The following is a 13,846-nucleotide window of genomic DNA, read 5'->3' as shown; positions in this document are numbered from 1 at the left end:
CGGGGTGGTGGCAGGGAGCTTGGGCACCCTGCAGCACTGGGTGACGTTAAGCAGCCTCAGCTTGTGCTGGCAGTGGGCAGCAGAGGGTGAGAGCCCGGCTAGGAAGGCTCCCCAAGCAACCGACCTGTGCTGACATTTCCTGCCTGCCATTACAATAATAGTTTTGCTAAAGCAACTCAGATTAAATCTACAGAATTGATCACAAATCCCCAATGGCTTATTTAGCACTCCAGTGGATTTAGGTGGGCGGGCTGCACTGCTGTGCTCCTGGGAGTGGAGAAGGGCTGCAGAGCTTCCAGAGATGAGTGTGAGCCACAGACCCCCATGGTCCTGTGCTGGCTCCTGGATAGAAATGCGCGAAAGGTGCTTGGGGAATTTCAAACCTCATCTCTGCCCATGCTTACCCTGTAGTCCCTGGAGGTGGGAGGACGGCTGTTTGCATTCAGATCAGCATGGAAAGTATCTTACCAAAGTCCACCCTTATCCTAATATCAAATATGGAAACCTACTGCAATCCTTCCTTAAGGATGAGGATATTCAGTTCTGCCTCTCCTGCTGTTTGCTTTTCCTAAAGCCTTACTCACCCTGGAGAGGCCATGGGCAAGGGAGCTCACCTCTGCGGGCAGCAACACCCACTCCATGTGCCCCGCTGGGAGGGCAGAGCTGGGGGATCCCTTCCCATGATAGGCACCAGGCACGAGTGAGCAGAGGAAAGCCAGCCGAGTAGGGGGCGTGCGGCTGTGCCAGGGCGGGAGGGTCATGGGGCAGCACCGAGGCGCATGGGCTGGGACCAGGGTCTGGCAGCACCAGGGAGGCAGCAGGCAGAGCTGGCAGCCCACACCACGGGGACATGCTGGAGCACAGCTCTGGTTTGGGGGTGGCAATGCAATCTGGAATTAAGATTGTTAATCAATTCTCTTTCTGGTAATGTGAAATATGCCCTTATTAATCACTGATGCCAGGGGCCCCCTGTGCTTCCATCTCCCTGCTCCAGCCTGGCTGCATTCTTTGCTTCCCTGAAGTACACATTTGCCCTTTACAAACTAAAGCATGTTAAGTATCTCATTACAGACTCACTATACAGAGTGTTTTATTTCATGCTTTGTTAAGGACAGAATCGTTTAAATGCATACTGGCAAAGGATCTAATAAGAAATTAGTCAACTTTCTGAAAGCATAAAATATGGTTTAACAGCAACATCCGTTAAGAATTAGAGTTCATGTGACAAATAACCTGAGGATGCTGTTTTGCTGTTTCTGGTAACACACCAGCTTTAAGGTCTCAGGTTCCTGCAGGAACACCCTGACTGTCCCACTGTGGGCCCAGTGTCCCACCATGTCCCACCACATCCCAGCGGTCAGTGAGCACCCTCACCTCCCAGGGCCGTGCTGCCTCCTCCTTGTCTGACAGCCCCATCTTCTCCCGCAATGGAGAAACCATTTTGCTGCAGAGCACTAAAACCAATGAGCTGAGCCTTGGCCAAACCAGCGGCACTGGGAGAGCAGCTGCCAGCCATCCATCCCAGGCTTGGGGTGGGAGACGAAGCCTAAAGCGCATGAGAACCGTGGAAAACTTGTCACAGAAGGAGCTGACACTAGCACTGCCTTGGGACCGATTCCCTCCATCACCCTGTGGCAGGATGCCCATGGAGGCCAGTCTCAGACCAGGACCAGGATGGAGAGGGAAACAGAGACACTCAAAAACAAGCAGAGGGTGTAGGGGTTTCTGGGCTGCCCCACCAGCAGTGTGGGTGGGGATGACGAGGCACCCACGCTCCTTGGGGGAAGCCAGGGGGGATTATTCAGAGCTGACACAAATCCCGTGGTTGTGGATGACATGTGTGAAATGCCTCTTAATGTGCTAAGGGAATCAGCTAATGAATTTGCTGAACCACTGCTAATTAAAGAATTTTTTAAGTCAGGGGAAACCGAACAGGAGAGGCCTGGTAGCCCTCGGTAGCTGGGGCTGGCTGACCCACTGCTGGCTTGGGGCGGGCATGGGCACAGCACCGGCTGCCCCAGGGAGCTGGGGCTAAGGACCAGCCGGGGTAACAGCAGCATGTGCAAGGGCTTTCTGGGACCAAGGAGCAGGAGCAGCTCTGACACTGCCCTGGAACAGCCCGGCAAGAGGAGAGGCAAGCCCACCCGTGGCCGAGGGGAAGGCTCCCACGCTCCTGCAGTACACCCACTGCACAGACCTGGACAAAAATACAGCTCCAGCCTTGGACAAGCAGATACGGGAAGCTCCATCCTTCAGGCTAACTCTCCCAGCTTTTGCCTTTCCCTGTTGTGTTCCTTTACCTTCAATTCTTGCCAGAAACTGCTTCAATTTTCTAGAAGATGGAGCAAAGTCAACTTTCAGCAGGCTGCTTGTTTCCCTCTGCACAGGCTGCATGTGCCTGTCCCTCCTGCCCTGTAGGCAGCAGCTGCCCCATTAGCAGCTAGGATGTCCCCTGTCCCTCAGTGTGTTCCCCAAGGGTGACACTGGGCTGCTTTTGCTGCAAAGCAACCATTTGGAGCAGCGACCACTGCTTATCCTTGCACAAGCTGCAGCAAGAATAACTGCTTGGTTATAAAGGGAGCTGGCAGGGATCACTGGGACATGCAAAGCCAGACTCTGCCACTCCATTGCCACTGTCGGTCCCTTTTCTCGCTGGTACATGTGGAAGTGACACTGTCCGAGTCCCTGGTCCATCTGGGCAGGTGTTTTCACCTTACAGCGTATGAGCCCAAGTCCTGTAAAGCCCCTGATCCAGCACATCCAAACAATGCAGGGGCTGAGCGTTATGCATGCAAGTCAGTTCTGAGCAAGTGCACACCTCTGCAGAAAGCAGAGCGGGTACCTGAGTGTTTGTAGGATCAGCACTTAAATGTGTAATGAGAGGCCACAGCTGGATGGCACAAACACGCTGGGGGAGCTGCAGCGCGGCTGGGGATCATGAGCAGCATAACAAGCAGCCGTGCTCTGCGGTGTCACCGCCGAGGCAGGTTTAAGGTCCTCTACAACTTTCTTCCCTGTCAGGAGCCCTCTGTGCAAAATCTTGGGCAGGGTAGGGAGGAGGGTGGCTGACTGCATGTGCCCACACAGGGCAAGAGGAGCGCCAGCTCCCCCAGCCCAGGCAACGCTGCAGAGCAAAGCCAAGCCAGCTCACTGATCCTCACCTGCTTCCCCATTCTCTGCTCAGCTCTGCCCCAGCACTCACATAGTTAGCTGCAATGAGATTACACTTCTGTGCTTAGGGCTGAGGAGCTAAAGCATCCCGTACCAGCAGAGCCCTTGTAAATACACTGTTGCACCAGGCTGCACTGAGGCCTGCCCGGCATGGCACTCGATGGCTGTGCAGCCACAAAACTAATGCTAAGGCATCAGAAGCAGAAGTTGAAAGGCATTAAAATCACAGGGTGATGTAAACAGCAGTTGGAGTCCGGGGGAACTGTACTCCTCCAAAGCAATCAGCCAGCAGTGTCCCCGTGTTTCAGGTTTCATATCCAAAAATTCCTTTCTTCCTTTTCATTCTGGTCCTACCTTAATTAGTAGAATTTGAAATGCAAAATTCAAGTCAAATTTAACGCCGGCACTGTGCTTTTGTTTAAAGTATCTCTAACACTACTTGCAATGAATTGCCCAGGTTGAGCCAGAGGTTTATCCCACTTTGCTGGAATCTGCTTGGAACAGAAACCCTGGCTGCTGCTCTGGTCCTCCATCCCACAGAGACCTGGCACTGTGGCAGGCACATGTCCCGGCTGCCCCTGTGGGAACATCGCAGCAGCTTGAACTGCTTTTCCGAGCAGATCGATGCCTTCATTTGCAGTCGCGAATGGGAGCACATGCCCAGGCAGCCCTGGGCCAGCAGCAGGGCTGGGGACTTGCAGAGACCCCGTGTTTCAGGGACTCCAAACCCTCCCAGGGGAGCCGAGGGGGCTGGAATTACAGTCTTTAAGTACTGTGCATTAAACACCTTCCCTGGCAACTGCTGTTTCCATGGAAAATGTTGACACTCTGCCTCTCTGCAGCATTTCACAGAGCCACGGCACTGCTTACAGCTTATTTTACACCATGGATCACAGCCCAATCAGACCCGTTGGTGGTGAATAAATCTGTACCTCATGCAATTAAACTCCCTGGCCAAAGCGGTGGCGGTGCAGCTTTGATTACTCTTTCCTCCCTGCCCATCGCTTTGCCCAACACAAAAGGTTAGTGGCTGCCTAAGGAGAGACTTTACAGAAGCAGGTGGTGTTTTGGTGCAGGATGCCAGAGGAAGCCGGTTAATCGGCGTCGGTTCCCCGCCAGGCAGCAGCGTGGGGAAGACAATGGGAAAGAGCCGTGGCCTAATCAGGCACTTTGCAATAACCATATTTGCTGATGACAATTGCAAAAATAAAGGCTTTTCACAGAGACCGAGCCAGAGCAATAAACTCGGCAGGGGCGGGTGAACCTCTCTGAAAAAGTGACCTCTAGATAAAGAGACCAAATAGCAGCTCTGAAATGGTGAGATAAGGCCACCGAGTTTCAGCAAAAACCAAACTTTCAGGGAATTGGTGCAGACTTATGTTTGCTTTCCCATAATGAGCCCGTTTGGGAGAGCGGCAGGCATTCAATCAGCCGCAGCTCCTCAGGGGCCTGATTTCGTGCCACTGCCACAGTTACAATTTCATGCCCAGAATTGCCCAAGTCCCACTTTTCCCCGTTTTTTTGCAGACGGCGGATCAGGGACAGCGCTGGTCCCCACCAGCCCAGACCCTCTTGCTGTGGATGAGCTGATGGACAAGATGGTCGGCGGAGCTGAGGAGCTCAGGTACACCACAGGTTTGGCTGGCAGAGCCGGAGAGCTTGGGCACGCCACCGCCCTCAACCTGCTGCCAGCTGCAAAAGAAGGCACCCAGCCGGCAGCGGAGGAGGCAACACTGCTGCTGCAGAGCCACATCCCGCCAACACCCACCGCTGCCCCTGAGACTGATGCAAAACAAACTTTCCCTGTTAAGAAAAAACCACCTACTCTAAAGCAAGTAAATATGGCAAGGAAGCACCCAAGACCCAAGCCCACCCTGCCAGGGTCCCCCAGGGCTGCCTCTCCGGCCAGCCTGCTGGGCTCCAGGCTCCCCACAGCCACCCAAGAGCTGCATGTGCCAGCAGAGGCAGCGGCCGGGGCAGGGGATGTGGAGCAGAGCCCCCCTGAGCTGCCCTGGGGGGGCCAGGCCACCACAAGCCCCCCCGCACTGCAGATCTCCCCATCCACGCTGCCGCCAGCGGTTCTGCAGCCCTTACCCAACAACATGGGGGTTGCCGGTGAGGCTCCGACAATGGCTCCTGACGGCACCACTGTTAACTGGACAAACAGTGGAGAGAGAGAGGTGCACGGCTCTGCATCAGAAGAAAGCCAAGAAACCACCACATCCACCATCATCACCACCACCGTCATAACCACGGAGCCCACACCAGGTAAGCCATGCTGCCCGCATGGGGCCGGGTAGCGCGGGCATGTAACGGCAGCTGATGGGGAGCAGCTGTGTGCGGTGCCGGTGGCACCACCAGGGTTCATGGGGCTGCCTAAAATCTGCACTTCAGCAGTGGTGGCCGCTGGAGCCAGGAGCCAGGTGCTGGGTTTTAGGGCAACGGGAGCACCTGGGCATGGGAGGGGGCTGCTGGGTGAGCCGTTTCCCCCGGGCAATTGCTGATGCACTGTTTCCCCCCAGTTCTCTGCAGCATGAGCTTCCATGACCCTGAAGGCTACATCGACTCCACAGACTACCCCCCGCTGCCCCTGCACAGCTACCTGGAGTGCACCTACAATGTCACCGTCTACACGGGCTACGGCGTTGAGCTCCAGGTGAGAAGCACGTCGGTGAGGGGATCACCATGGCCCAACCCCCCTGCTCCACAGCAGCAAATGATGCAAAGCACACACAGCTTTGGTTATGGCTGCCCCAGGCACCTGCACTTGCTTAAAAAAACCCTTCCTGGGGAAAAAAGTATATTTTTCTTAGGCCATGTAATAAATAAACTGTGTATGGGAACTGGTGCATCCTGAACATCAGCAATGATCAAAGCATTAAAACGCCATGCAATTAATTTAACAACAAGGCACTGGCATGCTGTTTGCAAAAAAGCCTTCATGGGAAGGGGCTAAGCCACAGCAGCTGTCTGCAGTATAGCCACTGGCCCCCTGCCCTCACCCCCCAGCCTGCTGGAGGTGTGCAGGCAGCCCCGAGGGGTGGGGAGCTCTGGGTGGGCAGCCCAAGCCCCCTCTCCAGCCAGCACTTGCTTTGGATGGCTTCTGACAAACAGCCCCTACACCAAAGCAGGGCCACATCCCTGCCAACTGAAGGGTAAAAGCCACACCGACAAGGAGGCATTTTGCAGCAAACCCCAGCAGCAGCAAGCATGCATGCTGCAGTACCAGGCCAGGGTTGAATTTCTGTAGGAAGGCGTCTGTGAATGCTGTGAGCTGGCACACATGGGAGCACAAAGCAGTGGGCACGGCTGGTGCCGGTGCAGCACACCCCGTGCCAGGGCTGCCACCGTGCTGGTGCTGTGCAAACCCATCAGAGCATGGGGGTCTGGCCCAGGCAGATGTGCTCCGTCCATTCTCCCTGAAACGCTGCATCCCACAGCCTGCAAAGCTGGGAGCATGCTGGGTAGGGGCCTTGACATGTTTCAAACACCATCAGTCCATGGTCTCCAGGCTGGGGTGCACAGTCCTTTCTTGTTCTTGCATTTCTCCCATGTCACCATTTACATTCAATTAAAACCCATTAAATTTTCTGTCTAATTAAGAATGTGCATTAAAAGGAGTAGTAGTTCCAGCGAGCTTGTTCCTGCCATCTCTCCGGTGGGCACACACAAGAGGCTGACCACCATGGCACAAGTGCCTCCATGAAAGCAAGCCCCACTGGGGAGGTTGCCCTGGGAGCTGGTCTTCCCAAATTCGCAGGGTGCTAAACATAGGCTGCTCTGCTGCAAATTCACCTCCGTCCATAATCCATCAGGTGACACCACTCCTGACCTTGCTCCATTGTAAACCAAGATTTTAATGGAGCGTAAAATTAGCCTCTCCACCCCCCAAGCTTTGGATTTCACTTTGCTGATGCTTCTGAGCATTGCAGACAAATTAAACCACAACAATAGGTCTGCGTTGGCTGAGCATGGTCTCATCTGGAGCTGGCTGAGCATGGACTGAGCAGCCAGTCTGGCAACAGTTCCTGGGGTGCCCGAGATGCCTGTGGGCAGCTGGGCAGGGCTGAGCCCCCCGGCTCATGGACACTGGGGAGAGCTGGCGGAGGATGGGCCATGGGGTTGCAGGCAGTGGTGCTGAGCAACCCGGAGCTGCTGCCTTCAGTTGAGCGCAGCAAGCGCCTGCCCATGCCCTGCCCCAGGGCTGGCAGCAGCTCAGCAGAGATTATCAAGGAGGGAAGGGGGCTGCCAGTCCCTGCCCTGCTGCCTCAGCTGCTGCAGGGTCCCTCCGCAGGTGCCCATGGATGGACAAGGACTGATGTGCTCCAGCATGACAGCATCAGCGAGTGCCTGACCTGCGGTGCAGGGAGTGAGCTCTACAGAAGGCTTTTTAACCACTTAGGCGGCAGCAGTGACATGATTTATGTCCCAAAGAAGCTAGAAATAGCATTCATGCAAGCAAGACAAACAGATTTATCCCCTCTTTAGTTCATGCAAAGGATGTCGCACACAATACATGCTATGGAAGAGGCAGTGTAGTGCAGAAACATTGTCTGTGTTTGCATGCAAACCTGATTTTAAGACAACAGGTCCACCCTGGACATCATCCCTGACCAGTGGGGCTGGTGCAGAAAGCTCTGGTCCCACGGTTGGGACTTTTCCCCACCATCACAAACAGGCTTTGCTGTAAGGACTCGTGCCCAGCTGCTCCTGACAAGCCTGCAAGACCAGCATGGAAGGTTGGCAGCCGAGAGAGCTGAACCTGGAGGCATCCCCACCTGAGCTGGCACTGGCTGTGGGGGAACAGCGGGCTAGCAGCCAGCCCCACATGCAACAAGCCCCCAGCAGCATACCAGCCCCTTGCCCCAGGGCTGAGGAAATGGGGCACAGCACAGCGGAAAGGCCATTAATGGGCCAAACCATGGGGTTTGGGCTACCTTTAACCTTTGCCTGCCCTCCCAGGTGCCAGGACCCAAGGCAGTGCACAGGCGCTGTGCCTCAGTTTCTCCACCTGGAAACCAAAACCAGTGGCTTCATTCTGTGCTGCTCTTCTGCTTGCACTTTGGGGAATAATTAGCACAGTCATGTTGGAAGGTGGCAGTCCTAATTCTGCATTATTTCCTACCAGAAGGGCTGGGACTGGAGGTGGCAGGGAGGACTGGTGACTGCAGGGATGGCTCACAGGTCCAGCAAGCAGAGTAAGGAGTACACTAGCCAGCACGAGCAGGTGGTGGATGGTGTGTACCACTGCTCGCCCCTGATGTGTCAGCCTGACTGAGGGCAATGCCCATGCCGGAGCCGTGTGAGATGGCCATTACCTCCTGCTGCTCGCCCTTGTTTTGCCTGGTGCTGATGAACTCTTTTCCATTGCTTTTTAATTACTTCACATGTACAAGAGCTGCAAGCTTCAGTGGCTCCGAGGCTAATTACATTGGGCAAGTGCTGGAGTAACGCAGTGCAACTTCCTCAGCTGCCTCACTGTGATGTGGATAATTGGTTAACATTTAAGTGATTTGGATTTAATTCACAGCTCCTGTAAGGGAGATGGGCAGGGGAGGCCTTGCTGTGAGGAGGAGTGGGGCTGAGCTCTCCTGCCACGATGGTGTGATGCAGAAGTGACCCATGGGGGACTCCTTTTTTCATGTGGCTTTGCTGGGTCTGAACTGGGAGCTCTGGAGGCCAGACCTGCTGCTGGTGTGGGAGAAGCCAGGCTGGGCTGGAGAGCAGAGCTGTGCAGGTGCTGCGTGGCCTGGGGAGCTGGGCTGACCAGGCTCTGCATGGAGCCTGGGCTGGTGCACTCCCCTGTCACAAGTGGTGTGCAGTCTCAGCAGGTCCTGCCTGGCGCTGGATGTGAGGATGTCCTGGAAGGTCTCCCCCAGGATTCAGAATGCAGCATGGGAAGGGCAGAACAACTGATGGTAAAGTGCTGCCCCTTACGTCTTGCTAAAGGCATGTGCAGGAGAAAAGAGCTGCCCCTGGGAAGGAAGGTGCTGCATGGGGGTCACCTCCCAATGCAGCATTGCAGCCCTACGCTGAAACTGAGACCAGGAGTCCAGAGCCCTGGGGCTGCTCCTGCAGGTGCTGGGAGCCGTTCAGGGGGCCGTGAGGACCCTCCGCTTCCTTCCCTTGCACCCTTTGGAGTGAGACCCTTGCTCGCTGTAGGGAAAATCTGTCCCTGGTGAGGAGCAGGCTCAGAGCCTGGATGTCAGGCATGGTCTCAGGGAAGGCTGCCAGCAAACCTGCCTGGTGCTGGGGGCTTCCCAGGGCCATGTGAGAGCTCGGGGTCCCTGTTTGGCTCGCTGCTGGCAGCCCCTCGCAGCATCCTGGAGAGAACCTGCTTGCCCCCGCACCAGCTGGGTCACGCCATCGCAGCCCTGGGAGCTGCAGAGCAGTTGGGTCTCTGAATGCTTAGTTAAATTATACTTATTTTTAAAATTCTTGAATCTTCTTGGCAGGAAATAGAATTTCGCTAAAGAGATTTTCTAGTGGGTGAGCAAGGCTGGCAGTCTGAAGCAAGGATCCCTCCTGTCTTCCCAACAGACTCTTTAGGAGCTGACATCGGTGCAGTCTTTGATTAAAGTAAGAACTTGTCCTCCCCAGCCCCTGGCAGGAGCTCACACATATGGTCCCTCTCACAGCGGCTGACAGTCCCTGGCACGAGGCCACTGCATCCGTCTGTACCTGCTGGTTACTCCAGAGCAGACGGGGTCTGAGGATGCCTGCCTGCCTACCGGGCACGGGAACGGCGGGTCCTTTGCAATGACACCCCTGCTCCAGGCTCCTCCAAGCCTGGGTTTACAGGAGAGGGAGGCTGACTGCAGACCAGAGCAGTGTCCCCACCCCACAGCACCCTGTGAAGGGCCAGGGAAATGCTGCAGCGTTCATCAGCTCCCTCTCTTCTGCGTAGCTCTGCCTGTTTGAGCTGCTCCCCTGAAACCCCTTCCCAGCAGCAGAGCTGGGGCGAGTGAGCAGAGCAGCCCAGCTGCGATCAGGTGCTCAGAGGCACCTGAACATTCCGCTTTCTGGAAGTGATTCGGCGGTAAAGAGCGTGCTTGATGCTAGTTATCACTGGAGGAAGCTAGCTGGAGAACAGGTTTTTCTTGAAGTGATTTCAGAACAAAATACGTTAGAAATACCATGTAAAAGTCTTTTCAGTTGTTCAAACCCAGCTTAGGAAGCAAAACTCTGCCCCAGCAGGAGTTGGGGGGGAAGTCATTAGCATTGTACGTAGCCCACTTAGCATCCCTGGGTCCCACGCTCCAAAATAATTCATCCCCAATAACATTTAATTCCTTTCATTTATTAATTAGATCTGAGCCATCCCACCAGACAAAATGTGTGCACACCATGCTGGGGAGGCACATTTTCAGGACAAAACCTGGAGAAGAAGAAATGACCTGGGGCAGGTTGGGGTCCAGGGCATGCACTTGGCCCGTGTTTCCAACGTGCTGCGCAGCACCTGCGACAGCTGAGGGCTGCTTTTCCCTGCAGTGAGGACCAGAGACTCCACAGCAACCCAGAACACTGCTGCAAAATAAGGCAAAATCAGCTCCTCCTGGGTTAAGAGTGTGGGCTGGGGTAAACCCAGGCATACTCTGACCCAGTGGGGGCTACTTGGCCCAGCCCCGCAGCAAGGACCGAGCTTTTCCAGGCACTGCTCAGGGCTCATGGACCTTTGGGGCAGGCAGGGAGGTACTCTACAGGGTTGGGCTTGTTTCTCCCGAGGAAATCTCCCTCCTTCCAGCAGAAGGTCAGAGGATGCCAAGTCCTGTGGGTGGCTTTGCATGCAGCTCGGGTGGCCCTTAGAGCTGGGTGCATCCCCGCAGGCACGGTTGTGATAACAGCAACAAATCCTTCTAGTCACAACATCATCGGGAGCGCTTGCAATTACGGGCTAAGGCTGTGGTGCGTGCTAAATATAGAGCCCTGGTCCTCACACTTAAGGAAACAAATGATCTGATGAGCATCTTTCTGCTGAAAGATGAGCTCATTTATTAAGCTAAATGGACGTGAAATGCAAATGTGAGGTTACTTTTCAGCTATTTCTAAATAATAATTAAAGCTTTTTGAGACTGCTCATCATATGCATTTGCCGTGTGACTCCCCATCCATTCCCTGGTGTGGATGAGGGAACCTGGGGAGGATCCCTGGTGCACAGGGTGGATGGTGAGCACTGAGCCCTACAAAAGTACCTAGTCTGGTTGCAGAGCTTGCCAGGCAGCCCAGCCCCGGCTGGGACCAATGAGCCCAGGCCATGGCCACACTCCGTGCTGTGGTGCCCCGAGATGCAGGTCTGCTCCCAGGGCTGATGCGGGTGGAGCTGGGGCCCCACTGCTACCCTCACCAGTGACTGATGGCACCCCTCCATCTTTCTCCTGTCTAACCCTCTACCACTTCTACCCTCCTGCCCAAATCCCCGGTTTCAGCAGGGAAGCAGATGTGGGTCAACTTGTGCATCACAGGAGCATCCAGCTTCAAAACGCAACTCAAGTGAGCGGCTCTAGCTGCCTGCACCCGCTGTCCCAGGGGAGAGAGGGGGGGTCAGTCAGTGGTCATGGGGTCCCTCGGCCTCATGCAGGGCACACACTGCTCCATCTCTGCTGAACAAGCAGCTCCTGTCTGCAACGAGCCCCCAGCGCTCAGAGCAGTGCAAAGGGAAGGCTGTGGAGGTGTGATGCTCTGTGGCTGTAAATACTGTGTGTGTTCCAGGGCTGGGATACGACCACCCACTTAGCACCCTGCTGGGTCCCCCACCTTCACCCCTGCTCATGGGTCTCTGCTCCCACCCAGGTGAAGAGCGTGAACCTGTCAGACGGAGAGGTGCTCTCCATCCGTGGGGTGGATGGCGATGCCCTTGTGGTCCTGGCCAACCAGACCCTGCTGGTGGAGGGCCAGGTGATCCGCAGCCCCACCAATACCATCTCTGTCTACTTCCGCACCTTCCAGGATGAGGTGGTAGGGACCTTCCAGCTCCACTACCAGGGTAGGTGCCTCCTCAGCGTGGGTGCACAAGTGGGGGTGGGATGGGGTGTCAGTGCCGTGGGGCTCAGCCCCACCAGACTGCAGGGGTGGAAGGATGCTGGGCTCTGTCCCCACAGACCAGCTGGGCTCCTGTTTCACTGCGTGCCCATGCTCAGCCTGCCGGCAGGGCCGGCTCGAGCAGCAGCCTGTGTTGTGCCCAGAGCAGAGGGTTCAATGTGTTCAATGTGCACTGATGTCCCAGACCCCATCGCTGGCTGTGCTCCTCACACCCGCCTTGCCCCCTTTCTGTCCCCTTGCAGCAGCTCTCCTGCACAGGCTCAGACTGCAAGTCTATTTTTTTCCTTGAAGAGCTATAAAAAATAAATGAGTTCAAGCAAATGATTTTTAAAATAGAAACTGGGTCTGGGCAAAAGCAGTAACAGGTGGAGTAGCAGCAGCATGGTGGCTTGTCGGTGCTCTGCAACTGGCACCCGGCAGCGAGGTCTGTCCCTGGCAGCATGGGCACATCCAGCACGTACGTCCTCAGTGCTCCCCCCGCTGACTGCGGGATGGCTCTGAGCAGACAAGCCCTAAATTCCAAAATGTGTGTGCTTGTTCCAGTGTTTATGCTGAGCTGCAACTTTCCACGGAGACCTGACTTTGGAGACGTCACTGTGATGGATTTGCACTCGGGTGGAATTGCTCATTTTCACTGTCACCTGGGCTATGAGCTGCAGGGTCCTAGGGTGCTCACGTGCATCAACGCATCGAGGCCGCATTGGAGCAGCCCAGAGCCAATCTGCTCAGGTACGCTCCTCATTAGCTAGCCTCAGTGCTAGGAAAAACTGGGGTCCCCAAAGAAAAAAATTAGAGTTTCTTTCTTTGTACCATGAGTTGAATGCAGTCCTGGGGGACAGTGAAAGCAATGCCCAGCTCCTGCACACAGTGCAACCTGAGGTACTGCAGGTTTTCATGTCAGTGGCAGCAGAATCTGTGTTCTAATTAGGCAGGTAAGGGAAAGGAAATAGTAGATTTTATGCGTATGTGTGAGTATATATGTGATTGCATAAAACAGAGCAAAGCCAAGCCAGGCAAGAGCTTCATGCATTAAAATCTGCTGAGAAGAGCTGGGCAGGCATCAGCAGAGGGGTTCGAAGCCCTGGGTGCAGTGCCTGCCTGTACCCTCTGCCTTGCCCTGCCTCCTTGCCCGCCACAGCAGGACTGTGCTCTGTTTTGACAGCGCCCTGTGGCGGGACGGTCCACAATGCCACCATCGGCCGCGTCCTCTCCCCCAGCTATACCGGGAACCAGTCGAGCAGCATGTACTGCGTGTGGGCCATTGGGGCTCCCCCGGGCCAGAAGCTGCACCTGCATTTCGAGAAGCTCCTGCTGACTGAGAAGGACAGGTGAGGCTCCAGGAGCCCTGGTGCTGGCCCAGGTGCTGCCCGCCAGCAGTGAGGTCTGCAGTGAGCCCTTTCCCTGCACCCCGGGGACTGCAAAGGGCTTTGCTCTGCCCAACGTGGGGAGCAGGGTGCTTTGCTGGGTGCTAAATATACCAAAGCTTGCAAGCTCCCAGCTGGTCGCAGCTCTCCCACCTTGCATGTCCTGCTCCCCCGTGGCCGAGCTGCAGGTGTTGCGGGAGGCAGCACCGACCCAAGCTTGGGTGCAGCATGGAGGAGACTGCCAGCCAGAGGATGGTGACAATGGTGGCAGA

At 55.6% G+C, this 13,846-nt stretch overlaps 1 protein-coding gene across 3 annotated transcripts in view; it reads left to right on the top strand.

The window, feature by feature from the left end:
- SEZ6L (seizure related 6 homolog like) overlaps window positions 1-13,846 on the top strand; it is a 50,845-nt gene that overhangs the window by 26,900 nt on the left and 10,099 nt on the right. For 2 of the 3 annotated variants that reach the window (XM_055797973.1, XM_055797972.1), the window contains exons 2-6: window positions 4,699-5,439; window positions 5,694-5,827; window positions 11,962-12,154; window positions 12,754-12,939; window positions 13,373-13,538. In XM_055797973.1, the coding sequence (XP_055653948.1) occupies window positions 4,699-5,439; window positions 5,694-5,827; window positions 11,962-12,154; window positions 12,754-12,939; window positions 13,373-13,538 (1,420 nt within the window). Of the gene's footprint in view, window positions 1-4,565; window positions 5,440-5,693; window positions 5,828-11,961; window positions 12,155-12,753; window positions 12,940-13,372; window positions 13,539-13,846 lie in introns of those variants that run through there. The other variant, XM_005230511.3, reaches the window with a different exon arrangement.

Source organism: Falco peregrinus, chromosome 2 (genome assembly GCF_023634155.1).
Source record: "Falco peregrinus isolate bFalPer1 chromosome 2, bFalPer1.pri, whole genome shotgun sequence".
In the NCBI taxonomy this organism is placed as follows: Eukaryota; Metazoa; Chordata; class Aves; order Falconiformes; family Falconidae; genus Falco; species Falco peregrinus.
The sequence above is the reverse complement of the archived record's forward strand: the minus strand, read 5'-3'. Positions and strand labels throughout refer to the sequence as shown.